The sequence below is a fragment of the Papio anubis genome, chromosome 1, assembly GCF_008728515.1.
Source record: "Papio anubis isolate 15944 chromosome 1, Panubis1.0, whole genome shotgun sequence".
NCBI classification, from domain to species: domain Eukaryota; kingdom Metazoa; phylum Chordata; class Mammalia; order Primates; family Cercopithecidae; genus Papio; species Papio anubis.
The window spans coordinates 40,989,677-41,009,962 of record NC_044976.1 but is presented as its reverse complement, the minus strand read 5'-3'; the positions used below and the strand labels follow the sequence as shown (position 1 = coordinate 41,009,962).

At 43.9% G+C, this 20,286-nt stretch overlaps 1 protein-coding gene across 6 annotated transcripts; it reads right to left on the bottom strand.

Moving 5' to 3' along the window:
- Window positions 1-358: 358 nt before the first annotated feature.
- Window positions 359-19,133, bottom strand: PPIH (peptidylprolyl isomerase H). 6 transcript variants are annotated; one of them, XM_003891689.4, is made up of 10 exons: window positions 18,386-19,133; window positions 17,986-18,050; window positions 17,647-17,670; window positions 17,333-17,377; window positions 15,982-16,024; window positions 11,861-11,953; window positions 10,727-10,814; window positions 10,207-10,247; window positions 9,372-9,457; window positions 359-534 (listed from the first exon to the last, which is right to left on the bottom strand). In XM_003891689.4, the coding sequence occupies exons 1-9, from the start codon at window positions 18,449-18,451 to the stop codon at window positions 9,389-9,391; spliced, it is 534 nt and encodes a 177-aa protein (XP_003891738.1). In that variant the 5' UTR covers window positions 18,452-19,133; the 3' UTR covers window positions 359-534; window positions 9,372-9,388. The 6 variants fall into 6 exon arrangements, with proteins under 6 accessions (XP_003891738.1, XP_009204509.2, XP_009204503.1 ...); XM_009206245.4 differs by having other exon boundaries at window positions 17,528-17,670; window positions 18,386-18,470; XM_009206239.3 differs by lacking the exon at window positions 359-534 and adding an exon at window positions 1,085-1,837.
- Between the last annotated feature and the right edge of the window lie 1,153 nt (window positions 19,134-20,286).

The window sequence follows — 20,286 nt, the reverse complement described above, 5'->3', positions numbered from 1 at the left end:
CACTCTCTTATTTGACTCTTTCAAGGATGCTCTGAGGTAAGTAGATAGGTCAAGTTAGTGACCCTTTCCCCACGGGCTCCATCCAGAGCTAACCAAATTGATCCTGCTGGGAACATCCTTGGAATAAGTAGAGCTGTAAAGTCCTAGGGCTGTGCCTTCTTTGTCCATCAGCTTTAACCTACGAGAGTTAGGTTTGCCACGACTGCCTGCAATTCAGAGGCATCAACTATACACAGCAAAAGCTTGGCACTGGTCCATGCTGGCCTCTGAGGAGTGCCAGTCCTAGCTGAAGCTGAAGTGTGAGGAGACAGGGCTATTACAACTATTTAAAAACAACACACAAACAAAACCAAAAGAAAAAAAAATACAAAAAAATTTTATTTACAGTTGAAAACTTAAAGACAATCTTGGATTCTGAATCTCTGACACTTCCATGGTCTCTTGATCAAATGGGGCAGCAGCAGGCAGGGAAGCAAACACGAGGGCCACTCCAGATTATCTTACCCAAGACCACCACCAAGAAGAAAGGAAGGCCTACAATGGCAGAGACATGGAGGTCAATGTGGGATGGGGAGGTAAGCACCTCAGAGCAACTGGAAGGGGACATCCCATATGAGACAATGCTCCCAGCTGTTCCTTTTTTTTTTTTTTGAGACAGAGTCCCGTTCTGTTGCTCAGTCTGGAGTGCAGTGGCACGATCTCAGCTCACTGCAACCTCTGCCTCCCAGGTTCAAGCAATTCTCCTACCTCAGCCTCCCGAGTAGCTGGGACTACAGGCACACGCCACCACACCCACACACCCAGTCAATTTTTGTATTTTTAGTAGAGACGGGGGTCTCACCATATTGACCAAGCTGGTCTTGAACTCTCGACCTTGTGATCTGCCTGCCTTGGCTTCCCAAAGTGCTGGGATTACAGGCATGAGCCACCGTGCCCGGCCACTCCCAGCTATTCTCTGCACTCCCAATCCTCTTTTCCCAAAAGGGTAGAACAGGTCAGAGTCTCACCATAGGTCAGACCTTTGGGTCCCCAGAGCAAAGTTGGGCAGTAAATTACAAAAGAACCAGGAAGAAAGCAACTAACATTTATGGTCAAGCATACTGTCTCATTTATTTGCCCTTCACAACTCCATGCATTATATATTATCTAATTATGCAAAGGAGTAGGGTCCCAAGGGGTTTCACGGCTTGACTAAAGTCACAGAATTAGACAGTGGTGGGGCTTCCTGGTCTACTTGGCTCCAAAGCCTTTGTTCTTTTTGTCAGACTCTGATGGCTCTCTGTGGAGGTCCAGAACAAAAAGTAATCCTTCTTCCTTGCAGGTTTCGGTCCCAGAGGTAAGAGAAAGGGCAGTCCACATTCTCGGTTTATAGCCTTGAAGTCGAGCAAGCTATACTAAGAGAACAGGGTAAGTACACTCAGATACTATTGTCCCCCTCCTCCTGCCATTCCTCAGACATGCCACACCTTGCTCCAGTGGACAATGAGTGCTGGCATCGATCGTACTGTAGGCACAGACTGAAGTTTAATTGTGGGCCCTCAAGCAAAATGTATGAAAATGCATAAATGTACTTTGTAAGCTGCATGGTGTGCCAAGACCTAAGCTCTGTCAGACCAAGCACTATGTTAGTCAGCATGATCTCAGTCCAGGGAAAAACAGACCGACACATTTGTGATACAGTGTGTTAAATGCCACAGTGGAGAGATGAACCAAGTGCTGCGGGAGCACCCAGGTGGGAACCACTGTCTGGGCTTAGACCTGGAAGAGGAGGTGGAGGGATCAGCGACGGATTCACAACTGATGTTAGCCACAGCTGTGGGCAGGCTCCTGGGAGGTGCTGGGAGGATTTAGGATTAGTTAAAACTACATATAAACAGTATGTATTTCTATTACAAGACACATGTTCGAGGTAGAAAATTCAAGCTTAAATAAGGCAACTGAAAAGTCTCTTTGCTATCTCTACTCTGCAGAAGTATTATCGACAGTCTGCTTTATATCACTGCAGAGATTCCTGAAAATCATTTAAAATAAACAGTAACATGCTTACATAAATTACTACATCTTGACTGTCACTTAACTTACCTTAGAAATCTTGCCAACACATCCAAATCTACCTCTTTGTTTTTATTAAGGCTGTATAGTATTCCATTGAAGAGAATGGAAACTCTATGTGTGTAAGACTTGGCTGCAATGCAAGAAGCTTTGCCTTTGTACTGGACTGGAATGGACTGGAGCCAGACATTCTCCCCTCCCCTGGCCTTTTCAGCTGGCAGAGCTTCTGCGTTTCAGGACAGGGAACAAACAGTGTCACATGCTCAGCAGGCACATAAACATTTGCTGCCAAATCTCCAGTGCTCCCCAGACCCATATTTTCATGTAAAATCTCTTTTCTCTTGCCTGGACTACTACGGCAGTGGACTCCTCACTGGCCTGCAGCCTATCCTCCACAATGCTGCCAGAATCATCTTCTGAACATGAAAATTCAACTACAATATTCTGCTGAAAATCCTTCAGTGGTTCATATTGGTCTGATTCTTTTTTGGAGGGTCAGTGCCCCTTTTGAGAATCTCAGGAACACAATGGACTCCTTCCCCAGAGGGGAAAAATTACTTCATGCCTGAAAGTCAGCCCCTGCCCTCAGAATAACATACGAACTGCTAAGCTTGGCACTAGCTTTCACTACTGGCCCTGGCCTCTCTCCAACCTTCTTACCGTTTGCTTTTCATATTTTCCTGCTTCAGTCATACTGAATTATTTGTAGCTTCCTCTACACTTCCTGCTGTTTGCTGCCTTTGTGACTTTGCATAGGCTGTTCCCTCTGCCTGGAATGCCCTGCCCAGTTTTAGCCACCTGACAAGTTATATTCTTTCTTTACTAAACTGAAGCATCATCTCTTCTGTAGTCTACCCAACCACTCCGGGAAGATCCGGGCATGTATCTAAAACCTCCAATACAGGGCTTTATTGTACTGCAATTGTCAGTTCTCCCAAGAGACTGAGTTCCTTGAAGGAAGGAACTGGACTTTTCAAATCTGTAGCTTCGTATGCAGCATGGGACCTATCTTAATTCATCAGCGCTTAGTTGTGCAATGAATAGAGCCCAACTGCTACCAACACATCTTCCCTCATCTTCCCCCCAGGAATCTCGCATCTACAGGTAATTCCAGAATGAAAGACGGTGTTTCTAAACCTTAGTCATTCAGATAGCACCTTCACAACTGTTACAATATCTATCATCCACAGGTACAATTTACTTTTTAAGCTAATCACTATTCGAACTTCAATATTGCCTTACTGTAAGCTGTAATAACTGTAAAATTATGTATTGTGCTAATTCTATATTTTTTCCTAAGATCCAAATATTAAAAGACAGTCATCCCAGCACTAACTAAAGTAGTGTTTCCCACACTCCTCTATTAAGAAGCACGTGAGATACTTGGTACAAACATAACATCCTGAGTCCCACCCCAAAGCCACATCAAACACTCTAGGGAAGGGATCTGGGAATTCGTAGGTTTAACAAGTGCCCCAAAATGATTATTATCTGTTGGAGAATCTAGGCAACAATGAATTAATGAACGCTCTCCACCACTTGGTACTGGTACCAGGTTTGAGGATCACAGGGAAGGGGGTAGCATATCAGACTAGCAGAGTTGCCAGAACTCAGGCTTTCAAAAGAGAGGTGCCACCCTCTCCCATGTATATGTAAGTAGCAAAGAACCCATTCCGACTACAGTAGGAGAATCCTGAGGGTAGAGGTTCATTTATGCTACACATATCCAAATTCATTATAAAAAGTTTTCCAAGGGCTGGGCACGGTGGTTCATGCCTGTAATTCCAACATTTTCGGAGGCTGAGGAGGGAAGATCGCTTGAGGCCAGGAGTTTGAGACCAGCCTGGACAACATGGTGAGACCCCATCTCTAAAAAGTTAGCTGGGTGTAGTGGTGTACGCCTATAATCCAAGCTACTAAGGAGGCTGAGGTGGGAGGATCACTTGAGCCAGGGAGGTCGAGGCTGCAGTGAGCTGTGACCGTGCCACTGCACTCCAGCCTGGGTGACAGAGTAAGACCTTGTCTAAAAAAAAAAAAAAAAAAAAAATCTCCCAGAACTCACTGAGATAAAACCAAGGTTTCTGTACCTAAAGTTGTACAGACCAGGCATGGTGGCTCATGCCTGTAATCCCAGCACTTTGGGAAGTCAAAGGCAGGCAGATCACATGAGGTCAGGAGTTTGAGACGAACCTGGCTAATATGGTGAAACCCTGTCTCTACTAAAACACAAAAAATATTAGCCAGGCATGGTGGTGCATGCCTGTGATCCCAGCTATTCAGAAGGCTGAGGCATAAGAATCGTTTGAACCTGGGAGGCAGAGGTTGCAGTGAGCCGAGACTGTGTCACTGCACTCCAGCCTGGTCGACAGAGTGAGGTTCTGTCTTAAAAAAACAAAAAAAAAGTTTTATACAAAACTTCATTTTCACTAAAACCAAAGTCAGAACCTAGGAAGGCAAAACACAAAGGTTCTGGAAAGAAGTGCTCCATAGGGAGGTAGAATTGATCAAGTGACCTGTCTTCTATCTCCTTCCTAGCTGTTTCACTGCATATGCCCAGTGCCTGGGCACAAGGCCTCAAATGCAGGATTAAGTGATACCTTGATGTGAATGCCATGGATTCCTGCTGGACTAGTGCCACCAAGAGATTACTTCCTCTTGGTCTTTTTCTTTGGAATATGGCAAGTTCTCAATTAAAAGATAGACTCTTATTCCCCATTGCCTTGCCTCTCAAAGTCTGCATCAGCATCACCTGAGAGCTGATTAGAAATGCAAAATCTCAGTTCCTATCCAAACCCACTGAGTCAGAACCACTATTTTATAACAAATCTCCTGGAGATCCATATGCACATTAAAGTATAAGAAGTACTGCCCAATAGGGCTTAAAAATACCACTTCCCTTCCCTCCAGACCCCTGCTCCCTGGGAAATTCATCTCCTCTTTCATTAATTTTTCCCAAATCACATTATTCAGAAACCCAAAATGGGGCACCCATCTGTGGAACCCCTTTACATTAGACTGCCCCCAGATTTCCTAACACTTTAAAACCTATGATAGGGATTTTTGGTAAAGTGAAATGCGATAATTCAAGTAAAGTTCTTAGCTCATTATCTGGGCACAGGAAGAATTCAATGAAGGATAACTGTTTTAATTATAGTGTCCTTAAGTATTAGCTATGAGATTCAGTTCTGAGCAAGCCAGGGCGAGTAGACTGAGAGGCTTACGTTTAAAAGAGCTCACTGTCCAGTACAGTAGCCACTAGCCACAATTGACTCTTTACATTTATTATTTTTTACTTATTTATTTTTGAGACAGGGTCTCGCTCTGTTGCCCAGGCTAGAGTGCAGTTGCACAATCTTGGCTTACTGCAACCTCTGCCTCTCGGGTTCAAGAGATTCTCGTACCTTCGCCTCTGGAGTAGCTGGGGCTACAGGCGTGCGTCACCATGCCCGGCTAATTTTTGTATTTTTAGTAGACACAGGTTTTACCATGTCGGTGAGGGTGGTCTCAAACTCCTGGCCTCAAGCAATCCATCCGCCTCGGCCTTCCAAAGTGCTGGGATTATAGGTGTGAGCCACCACATCCAGCCTAATTTAAATTTAATAAATTACAGCCTAGTTCTGTCAATAAAAAAAAAAAATAGGCTGGGAGGCCAAGATGGGCGGATTACCTGAGCTCAGGAGTTCAAGACCAGCATGGCTAACAGGGTGAAACCCCATCTTTACTAAAAATACAAAAAATAGCCGGGCATGGCAGTGTGCACCTGTAATCCCAGCTACTCAGGAGGCTGAGGTAGGAGAATTGCTTGAACCCGGGAGGTAGAGGTTGCAGTGAGCCAGGATGGTGCCATTGCACTCCAGCCTGGGCGACAGAGCAAGACTCCATCTCAAAAAAACAAAAATAAATAAATAAAAATAAAAAATAAAAAAATAAAAAGTTAATGGTGTAGTCCCTCAGTTGCACCAGCCACATTTCAAGTGCTCCGTTGTCACATGGGGCTGGTAGCAACCATACTGGACCTCCCAGATCTAGAACCTTTCCATCATCACAGCCTATGGACAGTCCTGGTCTAGAGGGCCTGTGGAATGTACAACGGCCACCTGAGGAATGCATTCTGCTTGGGTTGCAGGCTGAGAAGAAGGGCTTTCTTAAAGGCAAAAGTTCATATAACTTTTGCTAACAGTGGGGGATGGGGGAAGGGTTGATGATCCCCACCCTCAGAAATAAAACCACAACAAGGACTTCCAGTAACTCTATGTAAAAGACTCAGACAGATACAGAAAAGAGGCCCCAACATAAAGAATTTCTAAACTTTATTCTTTTTGTTATCGTCTGTCCTCTGGTAGTGATCAGTGGTCAGTCTTTGGAAAGAAAGGACCTATGAACTCAACTTTAGTTATAGCAAAGAAATGAGCAGGAGAGGGAGGGAATGGCCAGCAGCCATTGAAGAGGGAGAGCAGGCTGGGCCCAAGGGGCACCCAGTATTGGCATAAAGGAAAGCTCAGGGTGTCAAGTGAGCCTGAGAAGGGATCATCTGGCTGAACAAGAGAGGTCCACATGCAGCTCTCAGCACACACTTGTGCATTCCAGCCTCAGCATTTGCTCACACCAGTTCCCCGCCTAAAATGCCTGACATTCTCCCTCTCTACTTAACTCATGTAATAAATTTTTACTGAATGCCTGTAAGTGCCAGATATTCTGAACAGAGTTGGTCACAGATAAAGGTGTGTTGTAGAGTCATTAAAATGATCAAGTATTTGACTGGATCTCCATTTGGAAAAAAAAAGAAGAAAAAGTCCTATCTTAACACTATACAGAAAAATTAATTATAAGATGATTTTATAAATATACAAATAAGACTATAAAAATACTAGAAAAATGATCTTAGTTCCACCATATAAAAATAAATACTAGAAAAAACACAGAAAACATTGTGATCTGAGGTAGTAAAGACCGTCTTAAATCAGACAAAACCAAAAAGCAGTGAAAGACTGATAATTTGGACTTCATCAAAATTTAGAACTTCTCTTTAACAAAGAATATCACCAAACTTAAGCAACATAATACTAATTTTTTTCTTAAAATATATTCTGAAGAAAACAATTACAACATATAAAATTAAGAACTAATGCTCAGCTGGGGGCAGTGGTTCACGCCTGTAATCCTAGCACCTTAGGAGGCCGAGGTGGGCAGACCACTTGAGGTCAGGAGTTCTGGACCAGCCTGGCCAACATGCTGAAACCCCATCTCTACCAAGAAATATAAAAATTAGCTGGGCATGGTGGCACGCACCTGTAGTCCTAGCTACTTATAGCTATTGTATAAGGTAATCTTATACAATATTTTAAATACTTTTGTGCATGAAACAAATTTTTGACTATGATCCATCACATGAGGTCAGGTGTGGAATTTTCCACTTCTAATGTCATGTTAGTGCTCAAAAAGTTTCATATTTTGGAGCATTTGGGATTTCGGATTAGGGATGCTCAGGCTGCACAGCAGTTTTGGTTTTTCTTTTTCTTTCTTTTTTTTTTTTTGAGATGGGGTCTCACTCTGTCACCCAGGCTGGAGTACAGTGGCGTGCCATCATAGCTCACTGCAGCCTCAAACTCCTGGGCTCAAGTAATCCTCCCACCTCAGCCTCCTGAGTAGCTAGGACTACAGGCTTGCACCACCACACCTGGCTAATTTTTTTTTTTGGAAAGACGGGATCTCACCAAGTTGCCCAGGCTGGTCTCGAACTCCTGAGCTCGAGCTATCTGCCCTCCTTGGCCTCCCAAAGTGCTGGGATTACAGGAGTGAGCCACCGTGCTGGGCTGTTTTCATTTTTTAATACAAGGTGGTTTTACATGAACTAAGAAGGAAAAGTTTTCAAGACATAATTTCCTAGAACATTTAAAATATAGTATGATTTCATTTGGGAAAAAGAAAACCTCCCAAAATTACATGGGCAAAGCAAAGGCCCTGATGGACACACATCAAACTGATAAGGAAGTGACCTCTGGAAAGAGGAGTGGAATTGGGGGTGGGTGTTGTCAAACAGAAAGCCCCTAAGAGGGGCTTTCACTTTATCTGTTTGGTGTGAAAGTTTTCACAATGAGAGTGTAATGTGTTACTTGTGTAAACCAAATGAAATGAAATATGGGAAGCTTGATTGGATCACCTTTTTTTAAGCTACAAAAGTTACTTTTGGGACAACTGGGGAGGTTTGAAAATGTACTATATGTTAGATAATATTGTGGTTACATAGGATATTCTTATTTTTAGGAGTTCCTTGCTGAAATACTTAGGGGTAAAGTGTCAAGAAGTCTGCAACTTTCAAATGGGAAAGAAAAGAAGAAAGGGGAAAGGAAGGAAGATGGGAAGGAAGGATGAAAAATAGGAAGGGAAGGATGGAGGGAGGGAAGAGGAGCAGGAGGGAGGAGGAGAGGCAACGGAAATGGATGAGGAGGCAAGAAGGGAAAGAAAAAAACCAATGTCAAGGCAAAGAAATAAAACAAGAATGTTAATCACTGGTGAATCTAAGTGAAGATATATGGGTGTTCAAGGTATTCTTCTAACTCTTTTGCAGGTTTGAAATTAAAAAAAAGAAAAACATTACTACCCCTCACCTGGCTGGAAGTGATGGATTTCCCCCTTGTACTCTTCTCACACTTGGCAGTGTCACTCATATTACTAGTGATGACCTCTGAGAATGTCTTACTTCCCATGAGCTCCTGAAAGGAGACACCTTTCAATTCTTTGCCCCGCTCTCTGCAGCGAGCATGCTGCCCAGCACAGAGCAGGCAGTGGCAAATACGGGTAAGAAATGAGTCCATGTAGGCTGGAAGATGCAAGGCATTCACCTGCAAGGCCGGCAAATATGAAGTCAAGGCCTGGAATTGCAGTATCAGTTCTGATGAGGTGCATGACAGGCGTGTCTCCTGGCTCCTTGGCCTGGTCCCAGCAGAGAGTTACTCAGGCCTGGAGCCAGGTCTTTCTAGGGGGACTACTGAATGGAACTGTAGTCTGAAAGTGCTGTTACAAACTGCCTGAGTAGTTTTCAGATTGATACTTTGTACATTACAAAGTGATAGAAAAGTACAGTGCTCCTACAACCCTTTCTCTTTTGATTTTTACAGTGACTCTGAGAGATAGGTATTACAGTATTTCCATTTGACAGATGAGGACACATGCTCAGAGAAGGAAAGTGACTACTCCAAGGTCACACACAGAGGAACTGGGCTCAATCTCATGTCTTCAAGACTAAAGATCTTTCCACTAGACCATGCTGTCTTCTTTGAGGTCTGACTCCTAACCTAATAGCAGAAAGACACACTTACCTGATTCAGTCTTTGGACTACATCTCCCCACACTGTGAGATCACCACAGGCAGCTTGGGCTTATTGTTGGGGCCTGTGGGAACATTCTAGGAAAAAAAGCACAATGGACATTCATCCACTCAGGCACTTCCTCATTCCCTTATCAAACTTTTACTGATGCCTGCCAGCCCCTGTGCTAAGGACTCAGCACTCAGAAACTGTCCATGTCCTGGCAGACAGGTATCAAAGAGAAAATGCAAAACACTTAGAAAACATCAAACCTATGATAATATAACAAAAAGTTATGAGAGAGTTGGATAAGAGGTAGACGGGTAACTAAATTGCTGCTTAAAGAGGTCAGGGAAGGATTCACAAAAGAGGGTTATTTGAACTGTGCCTAGAAGGATGAATGGGATTCCACCAGGAGGGAAGGAAAGAAGAGCATTCCAGCTACAGGAAACAGTGTGAACAAAGGCTCAGGAGCAGGAAAGAGCAAGGGGCAGGGATGTGTATGGCAGATTTAGGGAAGAGCTAGTAGCCTGATGTGACTGGAACATGAAAGAGGCAGTGGCAGGAGAAGGGGCCATGGAGAAGTAGACAGGGACTAATCAAGAAGGACCTTGAACGCAATGCTGAGGAGTAGAATTTTATCAAGTAGGCAACAGGGTCGTCAGGGGCCAAACCTCAGTGTTGACCAGACAGGCTAACTTAGGTGGTCTCTCCTCCCTTTTCCTGAAGCAATGAAGACTGGGCCTAACAAACTGGAGCTCATTCCCCCTTCTCTAGCTCCTGGACGCTAGTCAGACAGTACCAGACCAGAATGGGAGAGAAAGAGAAAAATTAAAGCAGTACTTACCTCAATCTTTCTCATCACTAGAAGTCCATCGATGATTTTTCCTGTAGGAAGAGTGTGAGCTGGACTTTATTCTTGTTTACATAGCGTTTTCCAGCTTCCAAAGCCCATTCTTAGCTATTATGTCATTAGATTCTCTTACTAACTTTAGGAAATTAAGATGTGGTAGAGGTGAAATGACTTGCTCAAGGTCATAGGTAATAAGTAGAGTTAGGGCTCACACTTATATCCGAGTGACTGCAAAGTCTCACCATATCATGCTGCCTGTATGGCATTTCTTTGGTGCTAGCTACTGGGTTTTCCCCCTGAGTGGTTCCATACTATATCAAATGGCCCTTTTGTCCTGCCCTCTAGTTCTCTAGCCAAACATGTTCCCCACCTCCCCACCATTTCTGTTTTCTCTGTTACCACCTAACCAGTTATCCAAGTTGAGCATTCTTGGTAAGAGTCTGAGAACTAACTCCTCTGGAGGTTCCATCCGCGGTGAATGGGGCCTGGACCATGGGACATGAGTAGGACTTACCAAACACCACATGCTTCCCATCCAGCCAATCGCACTTAGAGCAGGTGATAAAGAACTGACAGCCATTTGTACTCGGACCACTATTTGCCTGATGGAAACCAAATATACCTGCAGTAAGTTTCCTTGGCCATGTTACCTGATGGGTAAGATTCCCAAAAGAGCTTGTAACCCTAATCCCTCCATGTTTTTTTCAGTAAATCTAACTTAGCACCTATTATGAGCCAGGGCCTACGCTAGGATCCAAGGATACAGAGATGAACAGGATATGGCTCACTGCGGACTCAAATTCCTGGGCTCAAGCAATCCTCCCACCTCAGCCTCCCTAGTAGGTGGGACTCCAGGTGTGTGTCACCATACCTGGCTAATTTTTTTTTTGTTTTTTTAGTAGAGACTTAAGTTTCACTAGTTACCCATACTGGTTTCAAACTCCTGACCTCAACCTCAAGCAATCCTCTTGCCTTGGCCTCCCAAAGTGCTGGGATTACAGGTGTGAGCTACCAGGCCCAGCTATGAATATGTCTTGAAAGCACAGCTTTTTACATTCTGAGCAGTAGGGCTGAATGCCTAGACACAAACCCTGGTTCATATTTTAGTTCCCCAGCCTGCTAGCCTGCTAGAGGGTCTTATCTACTGGTTTTCTTTTCTTTATTTTCTTTTTTTTAAGACGGAGTTTCGCTCTTGTTGCCCAGGCTGGAGTGCAGTGGCGCGATCTTGGCTCACTGCAATCTCCCCTTCCTGGGTTCAAGCGATTCTCCTACCTCAGCCTCCCGAGTAGCTGGGATTACAGGCACCCACCACCACACCTGGCTAATTTTTTGTATTTTTAGTAGAGATGGGTTTCACCATGTTGGCCAGGCTGGTCTCGAACTCCTGACCTCAGGTTATCCACCCGCCTCAGCCTCCCAAAGTGCTAGGATTACAGGCGTGATACAGGCTCACACCTGTAATCCACCATGTACCTACCGGTTTTCTCAATCAAACCAGACTGAGAAAAGAGGTGGTAAAGGTGAGTCCTGGGGCAAGCAAGAGAAAGAAAGCATTTGCTTTCATCATGCCAAAACACAGCATTGGGCCTCAAGAGGGGCCCAGAAACCAGCTGGCTGTAACGCAAAACCTTGATTGGACCTCACTTACCATGGAAAGCAGGCCTGGAGCTGAGTGTCTAAGTTTAAAATTTTCATCTGCAAATGGCCCCCGGTAAATACTGGCGACTCCAGTACCATCTCCCTGAGCAGACAGAAGGGAAATATTAGTGACTTGGAGTGTTGGGTCCCTGGAAACCAGAGGAAGAACACTGTCGCACCTAAAGCCTGACATCTTTAAAGTCTACTCTTACTCTTGTTGGTCATCTTGGAAGCTGCACCTATTTGACCCCACCCTGCCATCAGAGCAAGCCTTATACAAGGTACCTACAGCCCACAAAAACTGGCTGGAGCATTTTATAGACTGGATAAAACAGGTCACAGCTGGGCCCCTAGAAAGATCAATTAAGTAGGGAATAGCAACAAGGTGATCACATACTCAATCGTTGCCATTCCCGAAGACTGTCATGCCTGCAGTCATATAAAAGTACCCACTTAAGTGACTACCACCCATTCCTCCAAACTATCTAAGAGGGTGGGTGAGCTCTTGGCAGTCTGTATGTACAACATGATACCACCCTCCTGATCATAGTTGATTGATCCAGGGGAGGATGCCTAACTCACACTGGGCCAACTAGAGTTCCTTCTCCGGGAATCTGGAGGTGGGATAGATGCTGTCTTTGAGGCTAAATTTGAATCATGTAAACCTGGAAGCTGGATGTGACTACCATTTGCAAGGTGGGCTAGAGAACAGAAAGAGAACACAACACAGATGTGTAGCAAGCACTAGAGAAACAGAGATAAAGAACTGCCTTGGTTCTCTATGGTTCTAGTTCCTAGTTCTATTTCTTCCTTTAGTTCCATGAAACACTCCCTTTATTATAAACTTCCAATTTCTGCTTAAACTAGCTTTATTTGCATTATTTCTTTGCTCTTCCAGCAACCTTGAGGAATAAGCATTATCACCTTCCCCATTTTTCGTGTGAGGAAACTAAAGTCTGGGTAATAACACAATTTGACCAAGGCCATATTTGCAGTGCCTTAAATAGAATCCCTGAGTTTTAAAGGCAATATTGAGGACTGCCAAAAAGATCAAGCTCTCCTCGCCAGTTAGTAAAGAGAAAGAGTGCATGGGAGAAAGGGAAAACACTGACCTGGTGTAGAATCAACAGTGAGTGAAGAGAAAGGGTGCATGGGAGAAAGGGAAAACACTGACCTGGTGTAGAATCAAGGGTCCCTTTTTGGGACAAGGACTATCATTAAGATAAGCCAGAGAATACAGAAAAACTGTCCAAATTCAAACCTTTATTTGGCTAAATATTAGCAAATAAAATCAAGTCTGTATATTAGAAAGGCCTGGCCTGGCGCGGTGGCTCACACCTGTAATCTCATCACTTTGGGAGGCTAAGATGGGTGGATCACCTGAGGTCAGGAGTTTGAGACCAGCCTGGCCAACATGGTGAGACCCCATCTCTATTAAAAATACGAAAATTAGTCATGTGCGGTGGTGGCGCCTGTAATCCCAGCTACTCGGGAGGCGGAGGCACGAGAATCACTCAAACCCACCCGGCAGGTGGAGGTTACAGTGAGCCAAGATTGAACCACTGCACTCCAGCCTGGGCGACAGAGCGAGACTCCATCTCAAAAAAAAAAAAAAAAAAAAAGACCTGGATTTGGGTTCCTGATCTATCACTTAGAGCTGGGAAAGTCACTTCCTATCTGTGAGCCTCAATTTCCTCATCTATCAAGTGAGGGGGAAATTACCTACTCTTTACAGTTATCATGAAGATTCAATTAGATAGTGTCTGTAAAAAGCACTTTGCAAACAATACAGCACTTCATAAATAATCAAATAAGCTATTATGTCATTAACTAACTTCACATACTTATTAATACAGAAGGAAGAGAGAAAACAAGTTCATCTCCAATTTCCCAGTGAACCTCAGGGACACATCAGTTACTACCATTCTCCATAATCACATTATCTATAGTTCTCCAGAAACAATAGGCAAAATTACAAAATTAATAATTTGGAGCAAACAATAGAAAGCAACTAATCTTCCAACTACAGTGAATTGATCAAATAACTTGTCATTCATAATGAAATATTAGGTGGCTATTAGAAAGTATGTTTTAAAAGACATAATGACAAGGGAAAGTATGGACAATTACGAAGTACAAAAAAAGTAAAACATACAGATTATTTTAAGTCTGTTAAAAATTATATAAACACACATATACATACTAAGGTAAGGCTGACAACTGTAAACCAAAATGCCAATAGTATATTGTGAGGTGAGATTGAGGGTGATTCATCTGGTGATTTATTTTCTTCTTTGCACTTTTCTTTTACAAACAAAATAATAAATACTATTAAAACCAAAAATAAATGAACAAAACAAATATTCTTGGTCCAACTTTGGAAGGTCTCAAATTCTGATTTTTCTGGCGCTTGCTCATTCCATTTTGCCTTCCCCAAGGAAGGTTCTAAGCAAGCTTTTTTTTTTTTTTTCCTTTAGACAAGGTCTCACTCTGTCCTCCAGGCTGGAGTGCAGTGGCATGAACATGGCTCACTGCAGCCTTGAATTGACCTCCTGGGCTCAAGGGATCCTCCTACCTCAGCCTCCCAAGTACCTGGGACTACAGGCGCACACCACCAAAAATAAGAAAATAAAAATAACTTTTTTTATTTTTGTAGAGACAGGGTCTTACTATGTTGCCAGGCTGGTCTCAAACTCCTGGGATCAAGCAATCCTTCCAGCATCCCAAAGTACTGGGATTACAGATGTGAGCCCTGCCACCAATTGCTTTTAACTCACCCTTCAGAATGAGCAACTATTGTCTAACCCCAGAGTTATCAACAAGTGATCAGATGTGCCTGGGGCAAAGACTAGTAAAAAGCTATTCCTCTCCTTGGGCAACAGGGGAGCCTAGGGGAAAAGAAAGGAAAGAAGGCAGAGAGGATAGCTTCTCCGCCCTTCTTACCAGCTAACAAACCCCACTACTATTATTTGTTTCCAGGGGTTGCAAACAAATGCCTACAGGAGCAGGCAACCTAAATAAGGGAAACAGTTGTGGAGACTGGTGAAATGGCAAAGATATGCCATGTCCAGAGGGACCAGTTCCTTTATTCCAACCAATTGTCACTGTCACTGCCACTGTGAGAAATGCAGGCCCAGCATACTTCCACTTTCCATTTTTTAAAGAGAAAACAAAACTAGGGTTTTTTTTGTGCCATTTCACAGTTATACAACACCACGCAGATGAAACAAAACATAGGTAAAAGCATAAATCAGCCTAAAACCTGCCACTCTGCAACCCTATATTGCATAGGAAAGGAAAGAGGTCTTAAAAACTCATGAGAGCCGGACTAAATAAACATATAAAAGAGAACAAATGTCTCCCAGATCCAAGAAAATAGCAACACAACTAACCAAATGGTATTAATAAGAGTAAAGAAAGACCATGCACAGAAGTGGGTGGGTAAGGATGAAAGCAGGTTTAAGAAAGAAAAACTGTAGTTTATCCCACACCCTCCAAGGTTGGGGTGGGGAGGGAGGCTTCATTTGGGGGAAAAAAAAAGTCTACTTACAAGAAAGTTATGGTTAGCAAAAAAGAACTATTTCACTGGGCCCTCCCAGTGCATAGCGCAAATTCCTCCAGAACTATCTACCTATCTCGCTCTGATTCCTTGCCCACAAATCAACTTCTTATGAAAAACTCAGCTTTCCAGGCACTGTGACACCAGAAGTAAAAGAGAAAATGAGACAGGCATTTAGTCCACTAGAAGGAGATTTACCTCCATTCAGAAAAAAACAAAAACAAAAACAAACCACAGCTGATTTCTGACTAAGTTTCATATGACTAATTAGTGTGAACCTATCATAGATCATCTACAGGGTATTCTTAAAAAGTCCAATTTCTGGCTCAAAAAGGCTGAGATTTGGACCATGGAAGTTAATGCCTCAATCAAAGTGCTAAAGTCTGTTATCTACAGTCAGTTGTACCTAGCCACTTTCAAGAACTTCCCCATCACCATTCTCTCCAACACCCCTATCAAACCTGGCTATTGTTCTCAAGCCTTAAGACTGGGTCTCTGTAGTAAAAACAGCAATTGCAACAATAATAAAAACTAAAACTACAGGTCTTTGATAGAAGAGGAATAGTACTTACATTAACAAAATCTCCACCCTGAATCATGAAATCCTTTATGACCCTGAAACAGAGAGCAAAGAATACTGAGAGAAGATTTTATGGAGACTTTGTTATTATTGTATTAGATTAACATTGATTTCAAAATACACTATAACTTTGGCTATTATAAAATCACCATTCTTAGCTGGGTGCGGTGACTCACGCCTGTAATCCCAGCAGTTTGGGAGGCCGAGGCAGGCAGATCACATGAGGCCAGGAGTTTGAGACCAGCCTGGCCAACATGGCAAAACCCCATCTCTACTAAAAATACAAAAATTAGCCAGGCGTGGTGGCACATGCCTGTATTCTCGGCTACTTAGGAGGCTGAGGCAAAAGAATTGCTTGAACCCAGAAGGCGGAGGTTGCAGTGAGCCAAGATCATGCCACTGCACTCTAGCCTGGGTGACAGAGCGGGACTCTGTCTCAAAAAAAACCCAAAAACCAAAACAACAAAAAAAGAAGATTATTCTTTTCCTGGAATGATTAAGCTGAAAGGATAATTAACCATAAAAAAGGATTTTAGTTATAAATTAGGGCATGTTAGAGTTGATCAAGTGCACGATCTGGTACCTGAACAGTAACAAGAAGAAGGGGCTGAAAGCCTGCAGGAAGAATGACCACATTACTTGCCAAAGCAAAAGGCAGATCAAGGATTTGATGTAAATTTGGGGGAAAGAACTACAGAGAATTTATGTGAAAGGTACTGCTACACATGTAAGGGCTTAACAATTGTTAGCTATTACCCCTAGGGAGGGTCCTTAACCTTTGTTATCCTCAGTTTCCTCCTCTGTAGAATGCAGATCACACATACCACTTCACAGGAGTCTTACTGGGGATTAGAGACCCACAGTTCTAAAGCTGTGATATAATTATGTGCTAACATTGTTACTAACCACAGTGAAGCCATGAGAAAGATTCTATATTGAAATGAGACTAAGTGTTGCCATACTCCACTCCCCAGGAAATATGATTATCCTTGGACAATCATATATGATCATTTTAGGAATTAGTTATAAATAGCAACCAGCAGGATATATTATATGCACTTTAGGATTACAAGTGTACTTCTTTAAAAATCTGCATTTGCACAAACAAGTGCATGAAAAAGACAGGATATTGTAAAGATGAGTAGTTTCTGTTTTAAAGACATAAGAAGTGGGAGAGTATAAGTAGAGTTAGAATATTTAATAAATCTTCAGTTATTGAGTCCACAAAAACATTTCTTCTCAAGAAATGTAAGAATTACCTCTGGTTTTATTTTCCTCTAAAGAGCCTAATCCCCCAGGAAATATTTCTGAAAGACTCTAGGATGGCTTGCCAAAAGCCTTACCTGTGGAAGGTGCTTCCTTTGTATCCTATTGGAACCCCATCTTTTCTATAACAAAAAGAAAGAGACTTGGAGTGATAGCAGGTAGCACAAGGCCTTTCCAGTTTACCATGCACTAGAGCCAAAAGGACTCTCCTAAAGATGGTTGACAGACATAAAGAAGGCAAATAAACTAGGGACAGACCCTTGGGGCATTACCTTCTATCACTGTCACCAGCAATCATTCAAGGCCAGCAGCTGGTTCACCGATACCCTCACCGCAGCCCCAGAACACCCTTCTGGAGCAGGCAAAGAAGTCAAACACATCTGAAACTGACCTGAATTCTCCGGTGCAGAACTGCCTGAAAGGGACAAAAAGTGAACGATTCAATCACTATGACATCACAGTCGTGACCGCCTCTAAAGACGGGAAATAAACAATGGAGCCAGCACGTCCACCAATCGGCCAGCCAGACGTCCAAACACGGAGACATACAGACTAACAACGTAAATTAACACGGGAACAATCCAAACGGCAACCAGACAGAGCAATGCACGGAGGAATCAGGTCTCAAGAGCAGTGAGCGGACGGACAGAGGTAGACAGGCTATTCAGGCGGCTGACTAGAGCCCGACTTCTGCCTCAGCTAATCCAGCGGAACTGGAGCACGTCCTTACCTAAAGTTCTCGGCCGTCTTAGGCACAACGTCTGCAAAGAGCTCGATCTTCATGCGGCCAACTTCCTGCAATCAGCGGGAGACTGTCAGAAGGCCCAGTCCAAGACCATGAGGGCTTCACGGAGCTGGGGGCAGGATGGGCTGACCCACTACCCTGCCGCTCGGTATCACCCACCTCCGCCTCCCTGGTCTAACCGCCCAGTTCCTCCAGAAGCGGGGCGCTAGGATTGGGGAGACTTCTCCTCCTCATTTCTCCCCGCCCTGCAGGTCGGTAGGTTCGGGTGCAATTTCGCTTTCTGGCTGGCTTCCCGAGTCCGCTCTCTCTGGGTGAGTTCTGCCTGCCTAGCTAGCCCCGAGCAGTTTCCCTTCGGCGCAGGTGTGGGTAGCGTCCTGGATCTCACCTGACCGCCAATGCTGACATCAAAGAACACCACGGGGTTAACAGGACTTGAATTTGCCACCGCCATGGCTCCGACCCGGAAGCAGAAGTCGGGAGCGTGGGATTCCGGCGAACCTAAAACCCTGTCCGCGGGTTTCGTCCGGGGAGCAGGCGCGGTGGACGCCGAGAGAGACTGGGCCCCGCCCCCGGAAGCTGTCGCCCTGTGCGGTGTGTGCTGAGGCTGCTGGGGTCTAGCTGGGAGACTCTCCCTGAGACGGGGGACGCGGGAGTGAGGAGGAGGAAAGCCTTGACATCTTTTTGGTTAAGGTCGATGGTCACCCCACTCACGTGGCTGTACTAAGGGCAGTACAAGTTGATCTTGCTCTAGCTAGGGCTTTTGGACTAGGCAGTCGCCAGGGTCCTCCTTATCGGCTCTTGCAACCAAGCCCTCTACACCGCCACACGTGCTGTGTCTGTCTTCTGCCCGCTAGTCTGTGAACACCGTGAAGGCAGGAACTCTGGTTTGTTCATCCTCAGCGTTTAGAACAGCTTGGCACGTAAAGGCTTGCTAAGTAAATATTTGTCCCTTCCTCTAAGTCAGGACAATGGATTATGTTTCCGTTCTGCCACAAGCTCCCAGTTTGGTCATTTCCAATTCGTTTCCCACAGAGTAACTAGAGTTTTTTATTTTTTATTTTTAAAATACCTCTTGTGATTCCTATTTATTTTTAAAATAACTCCTGGCTTCCTATATTTAGAATAAAATCCAATTCTGTACATAGGAAGCCCTCCAGTGCATTTATCTGGCTATCACCTACCTGACCTCATCTTGTACCACTTGCCCTTAGTTACTGTGCTCTGACCTGTCTGTTCCTCCAGGTCACTGAGATCCCTCCTTTCTTTAAGGCCTTGTAATAGCTGTTTCTTCTGTCTGAAATATTCCTTCCAGATCTTAATGTGGGTTGGCGGGGTGATGGTGGGGTTTGGTTGGGGTATGTGTGTGGGAAGTAATGCTCCTTGTAGTTCAGGGCTCACCCCAGATGTTACCTCCTCAGAGGCAACATTAGACCTAATCTAAAGTAGCCCTTGGTCACTCAGATCACTGGTTTGTTTTCTTCATGCCACCCCCCATTTCACATTTGTATGGTATGTGTCTGCACCTCATTTCCTGCCACACACACATACATCTTCCTCCCTAATAGCATATAAACTCCATGAAAGTAGAGACTCTTCCAGTCCTAAAGATGAGTTGGAGACTGTTCACCTACTTTGTACTCCTATTTGGAAATATTTAGGGGTAGTTTCTATGTAGTGGGGTTTATGTGAACTCTCTTCTCATACTCCCTCCTCCAGGAAAAGCTCTTGGTATTTTCCTATCCACTTTTATTTTATTTTATTATTATTTTTTTGAGATGAATTCTTGCTCTGTCACCCAGGCTGGAGTGCAGTGGTGCAATCTCCGCTCACTGCAACCTCTGCCTCTCAGGTTCAAGTGATTCTCCTGCCTCAGCCTCCCCAGTAGCTGGGACTAGAAGCGCACGTACCACCACATCTGGCTAATTGTTTTTGTAGTTTTGTTAGAGATGGGGTTTCCCCATGTTGGCCAAGCTGGTCTTGAACTCCTGACCTCAGGTGATCTGCCCACCTTGGCATCCCAAAGAGCTGGGATTACAGGTGTGAGCCACCGTGCCCAACCTCCTGTCCACTTTTAAATAATGTATTGCTCTAAATCTTCTTCATTAAACATTTAAAACTTTTCCCATAAAAATAATTATAGAACATCAACATGATTGAATATCATATGGCTATTGAAAATGTTTCCATGGTATATACAGTAAATTAAAAATCAAACTGTGAAAATGAATATACAATATTATAATAATAACAATTTAGAATATATGCACTTGAATTAGGACCAAAAGG